This window comes from Bufo gargarizans, chromosome 8 (genome assembly GCF_014858855.1).
Source record: "Bufo gargarizans isolate SCDJY-AF-19 chromosome 8, ASM1485885v1, whole genome shotgun sequence".
NCBI classification, from domain to species: Eukaryota; Metazoa; Chordata; class Amphibia; order Anura; family Bufonidae; genus Bufo; species Bufo gargarizans.
This window is the reverse complement of record NC_058087.1, coordinates 50,743,421-50,764,436: the sequence shown is the minus strand read 5'-3', so window position 1 is coordinate 50,764,436 and position 21,016 is coordinate 50,743,421. Positions and strand designations below refer to the sequence as shown.

The window sequence follows — 21,016 nt, the reverse complement described above, 5'->3', positions numbered from 1 at the left end:
CTTTTATTTTGGGAGGAGAGGAATGGATAGCAGATAAAAACAGGAAGGATTTGGAAAGCAGCATTCATTTCATTCCCCAAAACATACATAGAAAGATATCATAGGGGTGTGTGCCGGCACGGACCGCATTATTATAAATCCATGCAGCGAGGGATTTCATGCTATCATCCTTAGGAGCTCGCTGATCAAGATCCCTTAACTCAATGCATATGAATGAAACATCTCTAGGGGTTAACCAGACATGTATGCTACAACAGTATCACCCAGTGGAATAGCTATAGATGGTGCGGAGGTTACATGCAGGGGCCCAAGTAACCCCTGCATCACTTGTGATATTACTTCATGATGATTGTACAGTAAAATAATAATTGTAGACATCTGATGGATCAGCGGTACACAGCTGGTCACATCAGACAATGTCAGAGTAAACCCCAGTAAAATGTAAAGAATATCTAGAATATTAATGACATATCAAAATAATATATAATATAAATGTGTGATAGGCGCTGGTTCTACTTCCAGGACTAGGAAAAATGGGGGTGGTCTTCTTTCCGATTTGCACTCCAGAAGAGAGGAAACCATGCATGGCAACCTCTCTACCTCATCTACTACTTTCTGTATTGCCACATAGGGGTCAAGAGATCCCCATTCTGCTGATATATAGGGGTGCCAGAGATGGCTGCACAGTGCACCATTAGTACTTGCCAGAAGTCCCTGTTCCGTGTGCTATTCTCCTATCTATTCCTGAGATACTGCGCATAGTAGAGCCGCATATACAAAGCCTGTGCAGCAATGCATGGCGGCCTACAGTGCTAGTATGAAGCCATACAGCCTCCATGTGCTGCCCTACAGGCTGCATTGAATGCTGTATGTATGCAGCCATTCTACAGAGAATACCACTTTGCAAAGGTATACAATGGATTATGCCTCTTTTTTTCCTTAAAAAAATAAAAAAAAACTCAGTATACAACCAGAGACAGAATTAAAATAAAGGTCTCATGCACAAAAATAGCATGTACACATGGCCTTACTAGGGTGATATTAGTTTTAGGGTGATAAAATACTTACAAATACCTACATATCTGTGAATGCAAAATCATACATATTCCATAAGATAACAAGGATTTTTTGAGGTGATGATTTGGCCTATTTGATGTGAGCCATGAATCCTTTTTAACAATTAATTGAATAATTTATGTTATGTATTAAAGGGGTTGTCCAGGTTCAGAGCTGAACCCGGACATAATCCCGTTTTCACCCAGACAGGCCCTCTGATATGAGCATTGGAGCATTTCATGCTCTAACTTGCCCTGTGCTGTATCACTGCTAGCAGTGTTCCCGGGGACATCACCGGCAGTGACGGCCAGTTCGCATTGTTCCCCCACGAACACATGAGGGCTGCGATCTTTTCTCACAAGTCCGGCGGGGGCCTTCATCGGGCTGTTCTCGGAACTGCCTGCTCCCGCTGACCGCATTTGTTTTCAGACCGGCTTGCGGCGCAGGCACAGGTAAGGACTTACCTGTGCCTTGGCGGACTTGTGAGAAAAGATGGCAGCCCGCATGTGTTCGCGGGCGAACAATGCGAACTGGCCATCACTGATCACCGGCACTGATTGGTGGATTTTAGCGTTGTCCTACCCTTTTTGCAGACAAGGGCAGCGTTAAAGCCCACCCATTCTTGCCGGTGAAGTCACTGGGAACACTGCTAGGCGGAAGCCTCTGCCTAGCTTACCCATGGAGAACCCGGTATGTCACGGGGTCTCCAGAAAAAGTCCTTGGTCGGCGCAATTCAGCACAGGGCAAAGTAAAGCATCGGAGCACGAAATGCTCCGATGCTCATGTCATAAAGGCTGTTTGGGGGAAGATGGGGCTATGTTCGGGTTCAGCTCTGTATTGTAGGGCAGCTAGATATAATCTAGGTTGTGTTTTTTAATTTCTTTCACTCACTTGTATAGCATTGACACAATCTGCAGCACCAATGTAAATTCCCTATCAGTATGTCTTTGGAATGTGGGAGGAAACCAGAGTACTCGGAGGAAACCCGCACAAAAATGGGGGCAATATACAAACTGCATGCAGATTTTGTCCTTGGTTGGATTCAAACCTAGGATCCCAGTGCTGAAAGGCACCAGTGCTAACCAATGAGCCACCATGCTTTTTTTTTCTGCACAGGATGTGCATTATAGTTGGCCATTGTGCTGGACTCAAGGAACTCCACAGGCATGGACCTTTTCCAACTTATACCTGCATAGTTGAATATAGGCCAATGCGATGATGTCATCATGCTGCACCTTTACACAACAGGGCAGACTAAGGCCCATGCACACGGCCGTGTTTCACAGCCGTGTGCGGGCCGCGGAACCGCGGCCTGGATCCCTCCTGAGTGCAGGAGCGCACGGCGTCACTGGTTGCTATGACGCCGTGCGCTCCCTGCTGCCGGCACAGTACAGTAATACACTGGTATAGATCATACCAGTGTATTACTGTATTGCGGCGGCAGCAGGGAGCGCACGGCGTCATAGCAACCAGTGACGCCGTGCGCTCCTGCACTCAGGAGGGATCCAGGCCGCGGTTCCACGGCCCGCACACGGCTGTGAAACACGGCCGTGTGCATGGGGCCTAACTAAAGACCTGTTTACATGGACAGAGGACTGGGGCAATTATTGGGGATGAGCGTTTGTACGAATTTCTCATTCCTGACAATTGGCCCGTGTAAATCTGCTGATAATCACTCAAAGGATTGTTTGGTGTTCACGTGTTTTATGCGTTACGCAAGATCCTAGTTCATCAGCAGCACATCGTCCTGTGTAAACAGGGGTATGCTGCCAACAAACAATTAAACTGTATAGGGATGAACAATTATAGTAATGATCGTTTAACCCCATACAGCCCAGAACATTGCTGCATGTAAATGTAGCATTCAAAGGAACGTTTGCTCCCGAACATTGCCTGCTCTTTCATTCTGTGTAATAAAGCTTTAATGGGGTTGCCCCATTTGGATATTTTTGGTATGTCAATAGGATAGACCATAATAGGATAGTCTGACAGCTGCGGGTCCCATTTCTGGGACCTGCTACTACCTCAGGAATGGAGAACACGCCTTGTATGCCTGCTTTCTCCATTCACTGCTATGGGACTTTCGAAAATAGCTGAGCATGCTCGTTTGACTATTTCCAGACGTCTCATTGCAATGAATGGAGAAGATGCCATGCATGTACAGTCTGCTGTTTATTCACAGTGGGACCACATTCTTGAGATAGGAGCGGGTCCCAGAGGCGAGGCCCTTTAACACTAGCTAAGATGCAGACAGTGTAAACTTTTGTCTAAGTTTACACCACCTATTGGCTGGCTTATTTTATACTAAAATGTTGTGTAAATAAATGTGCCAACATGGCCATGTTATCGCATTTAATCTTTGCTGGTCTTTTTAAGCCTGAATATGACAAACACTGGGGGAGATTTAATAAACTGGTGTAAAGTAGAACTGGCATAGTTGCCCATAGCAACCAATCAGATTCCACCTTTAATTTTGGACAGTTCCTTTGGAAAATGAAAGGTGGAATCTGATTGGTTGCTATGGGCAGATAAACCAGTTCTACGTTACACCAGTTTGATAAATTTCCCCCACTGTCTCTCTGGGATCATCTCAATCAAGCATATACATATCAACAAATGAGAAGGTCTATATTTGGGATACATTTAAAAATATATACCGTATGTATGAATTGATGTATATGTATGAATTGATTTCTGGGTGCAAAAGTCATACGTAAAAAGAGATACTTAAACATAAAGCAAAAATTCTGTAAATGTTGTAGTTGAGACCCCTGTTAATTTTGCATTAGAACCCACAAGTGTCAAATGATGATTTTGCCTGCCCATGATAAGCCTTGTAAGATGGCTAGGCAATAATCAAGACTTTGGTCTTATTTCAGACAGTGTGCACGCTATTTGTTAGAAATTTTTATTTATGTAATACAGTTTTCAGTAGGAGCCAGAATGCATTGATTGGGGAGAGTCACTGTGCCCACTGGGGCTTACTGGTTTTCTGTTTGCATAATTATTTTTTTAATCTGCCTAGAGTACCCCAAATATTGTATATTCTTGCCCCATATACCTGTCAAGAAATTCCTTACCCTGTTTTCAGCATCAGTGCATCCTGGCGGGATGTTTACATGCAGAACTTCCTGTTTTCTACAGCTTCCTGCTAGGTTTTCTAACTAAATCCAGCATTCCTCGCTCTGTAACGATTCACAGGGCATCTATATAACATAAAGAAGGGAGACGTAGGGGGCTACTGCACAGTATTTCAGGGCAGAGCAACCCCTGAGAAACACTACAGAGCAAAACATGATGGGACTGCTTAGAAAACCCAGCAGGAAGCTGATCAAACAGGAAGTTCTGCATGTAAACATCCTGCGGTAGCCATATGCAGTGTTTGGGGTACTATGTGCAGAGTAAAAAATGATTGACACCAGTGAACCCATTTGAGTTCCCTCTGGGAAACACAATATCATAGAAAACCATTTTACCTAAAAGTATATATTATTCAGCGTATGTTTTTGTGTGGGGGGACTAGTGGGGGACTAGTATACCCAGGCACACATGTGGACATTATATAATCTGTATGCCGCAATTTGCCCACGTGGAGCTAGAAACAGAAAAAGTATCCCTGTAAGGGATGTAATGAGAACGGAGATGTATTTTATTATTCATATTTATGAATTTTATATAAAAAAATGTATCAGACCCTCAGATCTTCAGACATTTCAGTAAATACAGCAACAAATTTTATTATTTCCTTTTCTTTTTCTGTTAAGATTTTCAAGCCATTTCATTTTAAAGGATTTTTTTTATTTTTTTTTGCTTTCACTATATAATGGGTTATTTTATTTTTGCCACATTCCCCTTACATTTAAACTATGCAAAATAAAGGCATCATTTTTATTGGTATATAATATTAAGGGCCAAAGCATTATTCAAGTAACCTGACTGCCAATCTAGTCTACACTACTTAAAAAAATAAAAACTTCTTATGAACATATTGACTAATTTCCTCTCTCAAATGACAGGTAAAACAATTGAAGCCTATGTCGCTAGATGAGGCTGTTCGTGTGATCCAGGTGTCTGAGAGGGCTCGGCAGGGGCGGCTGAGAGCCAAATTCATGAGGGAGATCCATCTAGAAGAGAAGAGAGAAAGAATGGCCAAACTGCAGGGAGAGAAGGTCCTGGATCCAGATCTGGCTGCACTGCGTATCCAGAAGGTATTGACATTCCCAGTCTATCGGGCTATCCTATGGATATCTTTCTATTCTCTATAAGAGTGATTAGCAAACTGCATTTTTATTTAGTACTTACCCGACAATGCTGAGCTGTACAACCAATGATGTAGTGCATCTCTTGAAACTGGCAGCATGGGGTCTTGATTGGCTTACACCGACATCAATGGCTTGGTTCAGCTTGTTTCACAATGTTACTATGAAGGCCTTGACATAGCACTTACATAAGTTATGTACAGAACTGACTTTCTCAAATTGGCACTGGTGCAACACCGACCTTCATTTACCATTGCCCATTTTCATCATGGAGAACTTCTGGTGCCATCATGGAGGACCTCTGTTGAAAAGTGTGAGTAGAACTGTACAATATGGCACCCAACAAGGCAACATGATGCATTTTTACAGCACCGCTATATGTTTTGGATTTTTTTTTTATGGATGTCGTGGACAATGGAAAAATGAAATAAGTATGTCTTTATTTATTGAAATTAGAGTATAAGCTGTCACTTTAAGGCAATGTTTACACATGTTGAGTTTAACATGGATTACAGGGGCATTCAGTGCCAAAATGCGTATCAATTCCGACAGTAATCCGCATCCCATGAGTGTGAATTGGGTTTCCACAACATCATTCATGTGTCACATAAAATTTCCATGTGGAAAACAAAATCTGCAAGTATCAGTAGCCTATTACTTAATCCAGCAGATTCCATACCGAAAAGCAAGCTGATAAACCCAACACGGATTAGCACATTGGAATAAGGCTAATGCAGTTCGTCACAGTGCACATCTAGTGGTAAAATATGAGTCAAATGATTTGAACATACCCTAAAAGTCCTAGTAACACGTTATTACCATTTTCATTCCTTTATAAATAAATGTGAAAATATGCATTTATTTATCTGATCAGTGGATACACCAAAACTGTCAAGTGAGGACAGAAGGTAAGGTTAAGCAAGGAACAAGTGGTATTTCCATTTCCCACAGCCCTAACACTGTTTACATATGGAATATTCTGACTTTTTCAAGGATAAGTAATGTGAAAGGTTTAGTGTCGTAGCCTGAAGCCAACCTCCAGTTTATTTACTCCCCATTCCACTCCACACTCCCTTCCTGTACGCGTTTCGATTTCCCCAATTGCTCTGCAGCTCAGGAAGCTGTTTCCATTCCTGCCGTATCCTTACTGATTTTCCGTTCACACCATAGGTCTGGCGGGGCTATATTCAAAGGAAGAAAACCAAGCAGCAAAGAGAAGAGGAAATGATCTTCCTGGGCATGGTAGGTGTTCCAGAGGACACACTTCTCCAGGGCAACCTGACTATGTTTACCATGCAAAACTCAAAGCGTTCACCCATACAGAAATCTTATACAGCTTCTTGTCCTTGTCACTTTACTTCTGACAAAGAAGGTATTGTGTCACCATGAAACACCATCCAGCAGCAATCTGGCTTCATAATACCAATTATTCACCTTTTACTGTGGATTACTATGTCGCATGTGCAATTGATAGGATGTAAAAGAGTCATATAAGTAGATACATACAGAAGAGTTTTTCAAATACTTGGGCCCTTTATGTTAAAAAATAAACATAAGTAGATTAATAAATAAATAGAGGTAGATAGATAGGTATATACACGTACGCCACCCATACTAATATAGACTGAGCTGCTCCGTTCGTTCACTTGAGACTATACACAATATGTATTGATAAAATAGGGAACCCAATACTTGCTTTTAGTTAAAAGTTTTATTTTTATATTTTAATACTGATGACCTACCCTCAGGATAGGTCACCAGTATCTGATTGGTGGGGGACCCCCACTGATCAGCAGTGGTAATCGCTCCAGCGCTGTGGCCTCCTCGCAGCTTTCCCTAGGCCAGTTGTGACACATTCATCGGTCACATGGCTCAGGAGCAGCTCAGCCCCATAAAAGTGAATGGGGCTGAGCTGTGAAACCAAGCACAGCCGCTATACAATGTACAGTGCTGCGCTTGGTAAGCTGTGAGAAGCCCGTGGCACTGATAAGGCCACCGGTACCTTCTCAAACAGCTGATCGGCGGGGGCCCTGGGTGTCGGACACCCACCGAACAAATACTGATGACCTATCCAGAGGATAAGTCTTCAGTATTATAATCTCAGAAAACCCTTTTACATTTTCTAAATTAGGCCTCTTTCACACCAGTGTTGGAGGTCTCCGGCAGGCTGCTCTGGCAGACAACAGGCTGCCGAAGCTCTCTAGATCCAGAATAGCCGGATGCTGCCACTTGCCCGTTGGCCCCCATTGACTATAATAGGAACCAGCAGATATCCGGCTGCTACCTGGCTGGACAAAAACAGTTGCTTGCAATGGGGGTCGACGGGCAAGCGGTAAAATCTGGCTATGCTGGATCTAGAGAGCCTGCTGAATCTCTTACCGCTGGTGTGAAAATAGCCTTAAAAAATAAATAACTATAAATAAAAAAATAAATAAATAAAAAGTTTTGTTTACATAAACATTTTTATTTAAATCATCCTTATGTGTCACAAACAGAAAGCTGATAAAATTGTTTTGTCAGGCCAAGAAAATAAAAGTTTGGACCATTAAACCACCACGTGCGCAAAATCTCTAAAAAGTGTCTGTACATTTAGGACGGACGCACTCTGATCGTTAGATTAGCTTATAGGAGTGGCTAGGCTAGGCAGCAGGGGCTGCTGTAATGAGCTGTTTTTGGCACCCACACTCTTTATTAATAGGTTTTTTAGTATCTCTGAGTCATTCAATATCATTTTTCACTGTCTGATATGTGTGACATAAACCGAAAAGAAAAAATGATGAGCATATGCCGAAAACTAATGTCTTGCACTTAATGCAGCATCTCGGGATGTAATAGAAAGGCACTCACTGTGTGGCATTAATATAGCGTGATACATAGTCTTTACAGTGTAAAATGACAGCGTCTCAGCACTGTGGTGTATAATGGCTTTGTACACACGCGGGGAGCTTCTTTGCAGTTGTGCCGCCAATCTGAATACATTCTATTTATACCGCCACAATCTGCCTGACAAATTAGCTGTGATGGACACTTTGCATAAATATTTATGCCTGTGTTTGCGTGGGGGCAGAACAGTTTGATTTACAGGGTAATGCTATGTTTAATGACCCACTCTCCCCTCACTGCAGAGCCAAAGCCACATATCAAAAATACAGCACTTCTAAAAGAAACATGCAGAGTCTGCACCGCTGGGCCCGCTTAACTGTTTATATCCCAGAGAGCTATGCACGTAACGTAAGAAAAAAAAAAAAAAACATCAAGGGGCTGCCATTCTGTCATCGGTTTATGGAGTGTGAGAATATGTGAAGAACAATATGCCGCTCAGTAATCGTATGAAGTCACTACTGAGAGACAGACTTTTTTTTAGAAGTTTCCACTGTGCCTGAATCGTTGCATTTCCGTCTTTTAAAACTCATGATTTTCTATATCAAGTCTGAATAAGCGTTAAAAAAAATCTGTTATAGTGTTGCGTTATATACGGAATATAAAGGGAATTTTAGAACAGAATGCAAAACAGAACACTTTAAGTGGCCCCTTTTGCTCCATCCTAATATATTTCTATGGGCACAAATAACAGTTAAGTCTTTTTCCGTTATGCATGACGGGAAAAAAGTCCTGTCGAAAAAACTGAACCGTTATTTGTGCCCATAGAAATTAATTAGGACTGAGCAAAACGGAATGCCTCTTAAAGGGTTCCATTTTGCATTCTGTCCTGAAATTCCGTTATATTCCCTTATAACTCTGTTATAACGGAACACTATAAGGGAATTTCTAACGCTAATGCGAATCCGCCTTAACATTTAAAAGAGATTGTGAAATCATCTGAAGAATCGCAAATATTTCCTTAAAGGGGTTGTCTCATCTGAGATATTGATGGCATATCACTAAGATATGCCACCAACGTCAGATAGGTGCAAGTTCCACCTCTGGGACCTGCACCTATCTCCAGAACAGGACAGAAAGAGACTGGAGAGCAGCCAAGCATGCACGCCACCCTCCATTCAATTCTATGGGAGTTCTAAGCCCTTGTGCTGCTATTTCCGGCAGTGAATGGAGCAGTGGCTATGCTTGCGCGGTACGCTCTCTATTCATTTCTATGGGACTTCAGAAAATAGCCGAGCCAGTGATCAGAACTCCCATAGAAATGAATAGACAGCATAACATGCATGCGTGGTGCGCTCTTTTTCACATTTGGGTTCCGATAAGTACAGGTCTGATAGGTGGGAATTAGCATTAAGTCCTAGATAATACAACCCCTACCCTCTGGATAGGTCATCAGTATCTGAATGGTGGGGGTCTGACACTTGAGACCCTGACGATCAGCTGTTTGAGAAGATATGGGCGCTTGCAGTAATGCCGCCGCCTTCTCGCAGCTTCGCCTACGCAATATGACTTCACGTTCATCGGTCATGTGGCCTAAGCACAGTTCAGCCTCGTTGAAGTGAATGCCACGGCACTACGCATCAGTGTCTTCTCAACCAGCTGATCAGCAGGGGTCCCGAGTGTTGGACGCCCACCAATCAGATACTGATGACCTATCCAGAGTATAGGTTGTCAGTTAAAATATCTTAGAAAACCCTTTTAAGACAACTTATCCCCTATCCATAAGATAGGGGATGTGTTTTATTGGCAGGGGTCTTAGGGCTGAGGCTCCCCAGAATCATGAGAAGGAGAGATGGTCAGACATAGGTGGTCAGTTAAGCGCACTGCGGCTCCATTCAGCTCTGTGTTCAGCCTTCCTTTCAATTGAATCTCTACCAAAATAACAAAGCTTCTATATGTTCATCTCTCATTTATTTGAGCAATAATCTGCTCTACAAAGCTGCTCTTCCCATTTAAAATCAGACATCATATGGTACATGATAATCTCTTTCTAACAAAGCTAGAACGAGCCCTGTACCTCACATGATCCAGAGATCTCCCCATTCATTGCTCTGCTAGATTTATATCATGCTGAGAGCTCAAGGGGAGGGTCTTTTCTGCTGCAGCTCAGGGGGCTTGTCCATGCTCTCCCTATCACAGCTCAGGGGGCGTATCCATGCTCTCCCTATCACAGCTCAGGGGGCGTGTCCATGCTCTCCCTATCACAGCTCAGGGGGCAGGTAAAGGGTAAAACTGAGCATGTGCGGCCATCTCAGTGAGCAGGACAGAGAAATAAGAAAAAAACAAACAGCAGGTGACACTATACAGATGCATTTTGTTAAATAACTCGGTGGCTATACAACATTTTTACTTACATGCCATTACAAAAGTATTCAGATCCAGGTGCAAGTTTGAAAACTGTAGAATATTTTTTGTGAGACAACCCCTTTAAAGTAGTTCTGCAAACATAGTCAGCCATATTACAGCTATATTCGCTTCTGGGCACCCAGTCATCCACATGCAAAGGCACACACATATTGTTGCCTGCTTTTTCTTCTTCCCCTCGCATCTCATTGTGCCAGTCATTCTTATGCACAGTATGTTTTTCCTATAGGCAAAAATCTCTAGAACTAGGACACAAGGAAAGGGTTTCCACACAGTAGCCAAAATTCTACATATTATAGTAAAAAATGCAGTATTCAGCTGTTGTAAAATACTTTTGCAAAATGCAGAACTCCAGAAATAAGATATAATAGTACAGTGAAGACAAGTGCAAAACATTAGTATTCAGTTCAAAAATTGTTTGAAGAGGAAAGGGTATGTCTGGGACTGGCTTTGATCCCATGGTACAAAATTCTCTTCTGTCTAATGCACAGGAACACCTTAACAATCTTAATATACCCAGCGCTGGGAGATGTGTGCCGAGCTCCACTCCAATAACCTACTTATTGTTTGAGAAAACTGGAGACATAAACTACGCATTCTCTGCTCCATTGTGTCTCCTTCCACTTGCCAGGGAGTTCAGCGGATGCAGTATTTGCCCTGTTAGCAGAAAAAGTCTTTGCTGACTATCCATTTTACAAACCATTTAATGTGCTCAAGTCTAGAAATTGTGTCTAAACTTCTGTATATGATATTATTTTGTATCAATAATGTAACCTTTTTCTCATAGCTTTATGCAACATAGTTTTCAAAATTAGATCTGTACCTTGTAGACCCGGCATGGGCGCAATTATAGCAGCAGAAGCCAAGGCAGCAGATGTGGGGCGCAGCACCTAGGATACACAGAGGGTAGTGTTGAGCGAATCGAACTGTCCTCAGGGGACTTCAATCCAAATTTCAGGGAAAATTTGATTCGCTGCAAAGCTAAATCTCCTCATGCTTCGTGGTAACGAATCGATTTTACCTAAAATGGGGTAAAAAACTAGAAAATCATACCTATCATCCATTTGAGCGCAAACAACCTGCTTCCGCCATCTTGATTGAGGTTCCTGCACTAAATCTCGTGCACGGTGATGTCACCACGCTGGCCGACGTGATTACGTCATCACGCGTCACTTGAGATTTCATCCAGGATCTTCAATCAAGATGGCAGCAGCGGTCTCTTAACGATCAGATGGATGAGCTAAGTATTATTATTATTTTTTTATTTTTTATTATAGACTTTAATATTAATGTCAGATGCCGCGATGAACATGGCATCTGAGTGGTACAATAATAGCGAGCGGCGCAATCTCTTTTCCCTGTCATTGCCCCTACTACTTACAAAGAAATGTGCTTCATGATGAAGTATTTAAAATTTTGCCGAAATGACAAATTTTCAAGAAATACGCTCATCTCTAACAGAGTTTTTGAAACATACACATGGCAAAGCCATACACAGAGCCCCTGAGGGAATTACGTACCCAAAGGCAAGGGTGGGATTCAAATTTTTAACAGGTTCCCTACTCAACGGCAGATACGCGGCGTCACGACACATGTTTACATTTACATACACCATAAATATGCAACACACATAAATACACCATGTATACACTAGACACACATACCACAAAACCTTTAAAAAGCCTAAGGAGCTGAACTATCAGTGTCACACAAAGTTGTTTTTTTCCAGCGCTGGCCCACACCTCTAAGTCCTCCCAATGTCTATCTGTACATGTCCCAACCCTGCTTAGTCTCCATTGTGCCCCCCACACAGTAGTTATGCCAGATCTGGGATGGTTGGGAGGTATGCATACATAAACAGACTATATAGACACTACACTCACATAATCACATATAGAATATACACCATACAGTATATAAATGACACCTAGGATACTCTTACAGTAGCTTTACCTACACCATATACATTTTATACACATTTGTACCCAGCACTAAATACATATTTACAGACATATTATATTCTGTGCTTTCCAGAATACAGCACCACATACCTCTTATATCAAGTGACTTCTCTTCTGATGCAGACCTTCTCTTTCTTCATCTTCTCCTTTGAGACCAGACCGCCATGATGATTTTTCACCCATCTCTCGTCTCTGCAGTTTGACAAAAGACATCTTAGGTTCCTACTTTTCCATCATCCTCCTACCTTCTTAACAACTCACCTGCCACCTTCAATAATAATAATTATAATAAGCACTAGTTCAAAAATACTCCCGTTCTGTGTGCCAGTACAAAAAAATTCCCTCAGTGCCCCCAGTTGAGCTAATGTCCCCATAGTGCCCACATAATGCATGCAAGTATAAAATACCCCTATATAATGCCCCTAGTAAATGCCCACAATGTGCACCTCTCCTCTTCCCCAAAGTGCCCCCATAATGTTCCAGTATAAGAATCCACCATAGTGTCCCCCAGAATGTGCCAGTATAAATTCCCCTTCTTTGCGCCCACATAATGTGCCCCCATGATGTGCCAGTAATGCCCCCATAGTGTCCCCCATGTGCTAGCAATGCCCCCAGTAGATGCCCCCTTGTGCCAGCAATGCCCCCAGTAGATGTACCCCATAGTGTCCCCCATATGCCAGAAATGCCCCCAGTAGATGGCCCCATAGTGTCCCCATGTGCCAGCAATGCCCCCAGTAGATGGCCCCATAGTGTCCGCATGTGCCAGCAATGCCCCCAGTAGATGCCCCCATAGTGTCCCCATGTGCCAGCAATGCCCCCAGTAGATGCCCCCATAGTGTCCCCATGCCACCAGTAGATGCCCCCATAGTGTCCCCAAGGATGTGCCAACAATGCCCCCAGCGCGCCACAGAAAAAAAAAAAAAAAAAAAAAAACACCTCCACGCTGTCAGCGATGTGACCTACACCATAAACTGAGATGAGCGAAGTTATGGAAAATGTGATTCAGCTGCTTCGCCGAATTTCAGAAAGAAATTCACTTCATGACGAATTACTTGTCACCAAGCACATTTCTTTGTATCTAGCGGGCGCAATGACGGGGAATGGCGATTACGCCTCCCCCCGTCATTGAACCCTTCAGATGCCGCTTTCATCGCGGATCACTGCATCTGAGATTATAAATGAGGACTTTCAGGGGTTAATCATTATTTTTTTTTAAATACTCACCTAAGGCTGCTTTCACACTAGCGTTCGCTGGTCCGCTCGTGAGCTCCGTTTGAAGGAGCTCACGAGCGGACCCGAACGCAGCCGTCCAGCCCTGATGCAGTCTGAATGGAGGCGGATCCGCTCAGACTGCATCAGTCTGGCGGCGTTCAGCCTCCGCTCCGCTCACCTCCGCACGGACTGGCGGACAGCTTAACGCTGCTTGCCGGGTTCGGGTGTCCGCCTGGCCGTTCGGAGGCGTGCGGATCCGTGCGGATCCGTCCAGACTTTCAATGTAAGTCAATGGGGACGGATCCGTTTGAAGATGCCACAATGTGGCTCAATCTTCAAGCGGATCCGTCCCCCATTGACTTTACATTGAAAGTCTGGACGGATCCGTACTAGGCTATTTTCACACTTAGCTGTTCTATGCTAAAAATAATGCAGACGGATCCGTTCTGAACGGAGCCTCCGTCTGCATTATTATGAGCGGATCCGTTCAGAACGGATCCGCCCGAACGCTAGTGTGAAAGTAGCCTTAACCATTTGATTGCAAAGAGCCCGCTGCGACCATCTTGTTTTAAGACACTTGCTGGTATCTTCAATCATGATGGCTCTTTGCGCACAAATGGATGAGGTGAGTATGTTTTTTTTTTTTTTACCTCCATTTCAGGGAAAATTGATATGTTACCACGAAGCACGAGGAAATTCAGTTTTGCGGCAAATCAATTTTTTCCTGAAATTCCAGTCGCAGTCCACTTCGGATACTTCGATTCGCTCAACACTAGATATAATAATAATAATAATGTAGGAAATGTATTATAGGAAAGTGCCCATTTCTTGTCCATCTTATGCAAACACCCTGGTCTCGATGTGAGCCCCTAACATTATTAATGGAATTTTTTTACAGCAATTGCATATTCCATAGTCTCATAAAATGAACTGCTCTCCATACATATTATTCATGTATAGACACATACTCTGCATAAATCCCATGTAAATAAGCCTCCGGAGCTGACAGGCGTAAATTATATATGCTATGGCACCACGCCACCCCATGCTCCCCATTGTAAGCACTGTGTACACTTGGTTTAATTACAGCGAATCTGCTTGGTGATGGACATGACTGCAGCAGTCAAATTATCTCTAGCTGAGGCCCTAAAGGGGTCGATGCTGCTGTTCATAAACTAGAATGCCGCGTTAATCTGTAGGGACTCTTGACTGGTAATTATTTATAGGATGAAACGGAGGTGATAAAATATGGAATCTCAACGTCCATAAATTGTATAAATTGGTAAAGCCAGATGTAGGTTATCCCACATTGTACATGTCAATCCCCTTAGACTTCCTTGGAGACACCTCAGCTACCAGCACCCGTTCCTGTGCTAATCTTGCAGATCACAAACTTTTCATAACCTACTTCTGTTGAGCTATACGTCCTATGCCACAAATTTTACTGACTATGGATGAATGAATTAATGAAATTGTAGGCAGTGATCGCAACGGGAGGCATACTCTCCTTCACAGTGAGGGGGAATATTTGCTACCCAACTGACCGGCAGGTTAATAACTTTTGGCTGAGTCCTTATATTTTTTAAAGCTAAGCTCTTTGAAGAGAGGCCGCAGGGTAATGTGTACTTTGGAGGCGAAATGAGGATAGGCTTATAATAGAATCTTTCATAAACCCTGCATTCTATATTCTTACTGACGCCGGGTCCATTTTCCTCCTCTGCTTATGTTAGTCCCACACACTGCTCCATTATGACAAGGCCATGAAGGTTTTTAACGATGGCTCATCTTTACTGAAGTTACTTTATTAATGAAGTCTCGGCGGGTGCATTAATCGCTTGGCTTTCACAGCTAATGGGCTCCCTCTCGCCCCGACGTTCCCCTCACCCCACTGCTTGCGCTGATATGTCCTTCCATAACTGCCTTCCCCTGTTTAATGTTCTCTGCCGGCGCCCTAGCACGCACATTGAGCAGCTGTTCTGGGTCATTAGCCTGAAGATGCAAGAATTGAACTGGGCCTGCACTTTGGAGAACGTCCATTAACATGCACCCAGCGTCCGCACTCACACACCCCCGCCGCCGCCAGCACCACACCAGCTATCGTACATGACAGTGGGGAGGTATGATGTATGGCAAGGCACATCCACATGCGTTTACTTAATGCATCAGGCCAATTCCTTTCAGTGCACAAATATTTTTCTTTACAAATTGCCTTCCTGGTCACTTTATCATTCCTTTAAGGAATCTCTCCAGAGTCCTTTTCTATTTGTCTGCAACAACAAACCTATGGATTGCGTCATGCCTGATTATTGGCACCCATACAACAAGACTTTCCCATACCTGAAAGACCCATCTAATTTAATATGAATGGGAATGAAAAATGTGTGAACCTCTTGCTGATAGGCTGAGATTACAGTTCCCTAAAGAATAATAGAATTCAGAAAAGGAATAGCTTCATGTCCATTACATCCAGTACAGCAATTCCCCTCCTATCCCAACATAGGCTTGTGGAGCAGAAGTGTTTTTCATACATGTCTATGTTCCTGTAGGCATCTGTCGAGTTTAAAGAGTATACTAATAAATCAAGTAATTCCCTCCCTGTTCATAAAAAATAACTTTTAATTCATAGATCTAAAAAATGAAAAACCCTCAAACGATCTAATAACAGATAAATAACTAGAAAGTAAAGGGCATACAGGTCCTTCTCAAAAAATTAGCATATTGTGATAAAGTTCATTATTTTCTGTAATGTACTGATAAACATTAGACTTTCATATATTTTAGATTCATTACACACCAACTGAAGTAGTTCAAGCCTTTTATTGTTTTAATATTGATGATTTTGGCATACAGCTCATGAAAACCCCAAATTCCTATCTCAAAAAATTAGCATATCATGAAAAGGTTCTCTAAACGAGCTATTAACCTAATCATCTGAATCAACTAATTAACTCTAAACACCTGCAAAAGATTCCTGAGGCTTTTAAAAACTCCCAGCCTGGTTCATTACTCAAAACCGCAATCATGGGTAAGACTGCCGACCTGACTGCTGTCCAGAAGGCCATCATTGACACCCTCAAGCAAGAGGGTAAGACACAGAAAGAAATTTCTGAACGAATAGGCTGTTCCCAGAGTGCTGTATCAAGGCACCTCAGTGGGAAGTCTGTGGGAAGGAAAAAGTGTGGCAGAAAACGCTGCACAACGAGAAGAGGTGACCGGACCCTGAGGAAGATTGTGGAGAAGGACCGATTCCAGACCTTGGGGGACCTGCGGAAGCAGTGGACTGAGTCTGGAGTAGAAACGTCCAGAGCCACCGTGTACAGGCGTGTGCAGGAAATGGGCTACAGGTGCCGCATTCCCCAGGTCAAGCCACTTTTGAACCAGAAACAGCGTCAGAAGCGCCTGACCTGGGCTACAGAGAAGCAGCACTGGACTGTTGCATGTCATTCGGAAAACAAGGTGCCAGAGTCTGGAGGAAGACTGGGGAGAGGGAAATGCCAAAATGCCTGAAGTCCAGTGTCAAGTACCCACAGTCAGTGATGGTCTGGGGTGCCATGTCAGCTGCTGGTGTTGGTCCACTGTGTTTTATCAAGGGCAGGGTCAATGCAGCTAGCTATCAGGAGATTTTGGAGCACTTCATGCTTCCATCTGCTGAAAAGCTTTATGGAGATGAAGATTTCATTTTTCAGCACGACCTGGCACCTGCTCACAGTGCCAAAACCACTGGTAAATGGTTTACTGACCATGGTATTACTGTGCTCAATTGGCCTGCCAACTCTCCTGACCTGAACCCCATAGAGAATCTGTGGGATATTGGGAAGAGAAAGTTGAGAGACGCAAGACCCAACACTCTGGATGAGCTTAAGGCCGCTATCGAAGCATCCTGGGCCTCCATAACACCTCAGCAGTGCCACAGGCTGATTGCCTCCATGCGACGCCGCATTGAAGCAGTCATTTCTGCAAAAGGATTCCCGACCAAGTATTGAGTGCATAACTGAACATAATTATTTGAAGGTTGACTTTTTTTGTATTAAAAACACTTTTCTTTTATTGGTCGGATGAAATATGCTAATTTTTTGAGATAGGAAATTTGGGTTTTCATGAGCTGTATGCCAAAATCATCAATATTAAAACAATAAAAGGCTTGAACTACTTCAGTTGGTGTGTAATGAATCTAAAATATATGAAAGTCTAATGTTTATCAGTACATTACAGAAAATAATGAACTTTATCACAATATGCTAATTTTTTTAGAAGGACCTGTATATACAGGATATCTGAAGGCGGGACTGAAATTCGTCCTTCTAACTCACGGTCTGACGAGAAACCAATCCAAGTCACGATAATCCAATGTTGATCAAAACAAAACATCCAGTCCTTTCCCTGTGATGTCCTTATAACTCACCCTACCTACAGGCAGAGCACCTGCCCCGAAAGGGATGACCCCCACCTCTCAGTGACTAAGCCCTTTCTGGATCCTGCATATACCCTACAAAAGTATAGTGGATGTCCCAAAATCAAGTCCCAACGCTTCGTTTCCCCAACACACGGTTGGTTCGTCAGGGGACAAAAAAATTATGTGGGCAACCAAAAAATAATAATTATAGAACACAGTAGCCTTGCTGTACTAACAACAACCTAAGATACAGGGTGCAGATATTGTGTAGCAACACCCTAAGATAAGGGGTGCAATGGATGCTAGGCCTAGATGTAAGCTGTACAGGTAAAAGGCGCAAAAGGCAGAGTATTCCACTGTCCACTGTTGGACTCGGTCGTCTAAGGCCCAGTTTAGTAAAAATTCATTCTGGAGGCCCATTGTAAAGCTACGTGCAAATATTACCTGCTCGCACAGCAGCAGCCAGATGCTACTTGCCGGTCTGCTTCTGTGCCTAGAAGTCTTCTTTACCACCGAGTACATCCATAATGAAAAACCGAGCAGTCTGATTTAATAATCTCTTTATATGAACATACTGCAGGCTGGTTGAGATGTTCTACACGGCCTATCTACATGTAGTGCAGTTAGTCTACTATGCCATGTGCCACTTGTGCAGGGAGTATGCAGGATTGTGAACCAGAATTTTTCTTTATCTAGACAACTTATCCCAAAATCACAGACTGTCAACATTTTTTACAGACAAATTGGAAACCCATAATGAATGATAAAGATAAGTAATACCTGTCTATAGCTCAGTATGCTAATAACACCTCATTACCAGCAATGTAAAATGATGGTAATTACCACCAAAATAATCTAGTCAAGTACCACCAGCCTCAAACAAATCATGGACACATCTATTTTTTCTTCACGGACACAGAAAAAAAGTTGCCTATTTTTTACAGACCACCCAGAAATTTCTGGATGGTTGGCAACCCTAGGGTTGGGGGACAAGGGTCCCACCATGCTCCAGGGCCCACTGAGAGATTCACCTGTTCCCCTGTGGGCCAGTCTGAGCCCACTAGTGTCAAGTGATATAAAGTTACATTGTGCGCCAGACCTTAGTAAAATCTTTGAAATGCTAATGAAGCTCACAAGACCATATGTACATAGGGGGACATTTATTAAGACCAGCGATTTAGATGCTGGTCTAAATCCCTCTGCGCTGCCGGTAGATGTGCCCAAGTAATATTGAGGAGCGGCCTCTACATAACTTTGTTGGTGGAAAATGATGAATGAGACAGGCCTGCCGGCCGATCCGCTTCCCTGCCCACGCCAGGATCCCTTTTTTGCCACTTTACAAAAGTGGCGTGAGTGGGGAGAAGTCACACCTTTGTGACAAAATCTGCGACATGAATATGCCAAAAAGTGGAGTAAAAACATAATAAAATGACCCCCATTGTTCCTATGACATGTACAAAATAACGGATAAATTAAACAGTTTTATGGAGCTCCCCTGCAGAGCTCTGGTGCAGAGGGGGTGACGGCACCAGGTCACCAAGCAGGAGCTCAGCTTAAAGTGCAACTTTCATTTTAGGTAACTGTTCAGAATAATCTTCCATTTCGGTGTACATGAGGAATAAGACTCTTTTTGGCCATTACATGACGTTTCCCACCCAGTCTGTCTATATTTCTCATGCCTTTCTGAGCTGGTCTGTGGGGACTAGCTGTATCATGTCTGCCCATACATAACAGAGAGAACAACAGGAGATGTTGCTTCCTAACTCTCTGTAGCACACCCTGAGAAGCAGTAGTGGTAATGGAGGTCATTACACAGCAGCATGTATGGAACCCCTTTAAATGGCGTGCATTGCCAGCAATTGGTGGCACAGAACTACAGGTCCAAGCATTAAATGCCATCATTTTCAGCATTACTGGGCACGCAGAACCCATTCTTAAATGCCTGAGCACTAGCTGAGAGTATTTAACTACCACCAAGCATTTGCATTTCTAAAGGACAGCTTGATCCTAAATAAGTTTTCTTTCTATGCATTTATGGAATTTTAGGAATTTTAAATTAAGACTTACTATATCCAGCTAGAGAGCTCCTGAGGTCACCAAACTAAGGACCTCCGGAAATTCCTGCATTAGAACGTTTTCTGTTAGCTAATGTTAGAGATCTGATGACTATGACATAGCCTATACAATCTCAGAGACCCACTAAGGGGGAGATTTATACGTACATGCAGTATGCCTGCAGCCTGACCTTACTGTAATGTAATGATGGTCGGAGAAGTGACTTATTGCACCAGGACTGATTACGATGTCACATTAAATGCAGATGGCAGCAGCTGGCACAAATGTTGTGATGGAGAGACGCAGGGAGAGAAAGGCAGCCAAAGGTTAAATGCAGGTGGGGGGACGGGGTAAAGGCCTGCATACTGAGCATCAAGGCACATGGAGACCCTCAGTCATAACACCGGCTCTCATTCATTGTGAAGTGAACACTTTGAACCAGCACTGAATAGGCAGAGTAAATGCTGGTTCGGGTGGGGAGGGCATTGTTGCTGCCTCGGTATTGAATGTTCACACTTCAAATCATTGTCAATTGAATTGTAGACAAAATAAGAAAAGTGTTGCTTTCCTCCATAATAATTGTCATGTTGATCCCCGACTGCAGTCCCAGATATACTAGTGCCTGCAGGAGACAGAAACATATCGTGCTAGTTGAGGAGGACCTGTCACCTCTCCTGACTTGTCTGGACAGGGGCGTAGCTATAGGGGGTGCAGAGGTAGCAGTCGCTACCGGGCCCAGAAGCCTGGGGGGGCCCAAAGACCCTTGTGCCACATAAGAAGACACCAGTATTATAGAAAGTGCATGCTGGTCAAGTTATAGCTTTGCCTGGAGGGAA

General features: G+C 43.3%; 1 protein-coding gene across 3 annotated transcripts in view; it reads left to right on the top strand.

The window, feature by feature from the left end:
• IQCA1 (IQ motif containing with AAA domain 1) overlaps window positions 1-21,016 on the top strand; it is a 292,578-nt gene that overhangs the window by 111,177 nt on the left and 160,385 nt on the right. For all 3 annotated transcript variants that reach the window (XM_044303985.1, XM_044303984.1, XM_044303987.1), the window contains 2 exons: window positions 5,073-5,264; window positions 6,486-6,557. In XM_044303985.1, the coding sequence (XP_044159920.1) occupies window positions 5,073-5,264; window positions 6,486-6,557 (264 nt within the window). The remainder of the gene's footprint in view (window positions 1-5,072; window positions 5,265-6,485; window positions 6,558-21,016) is intronic.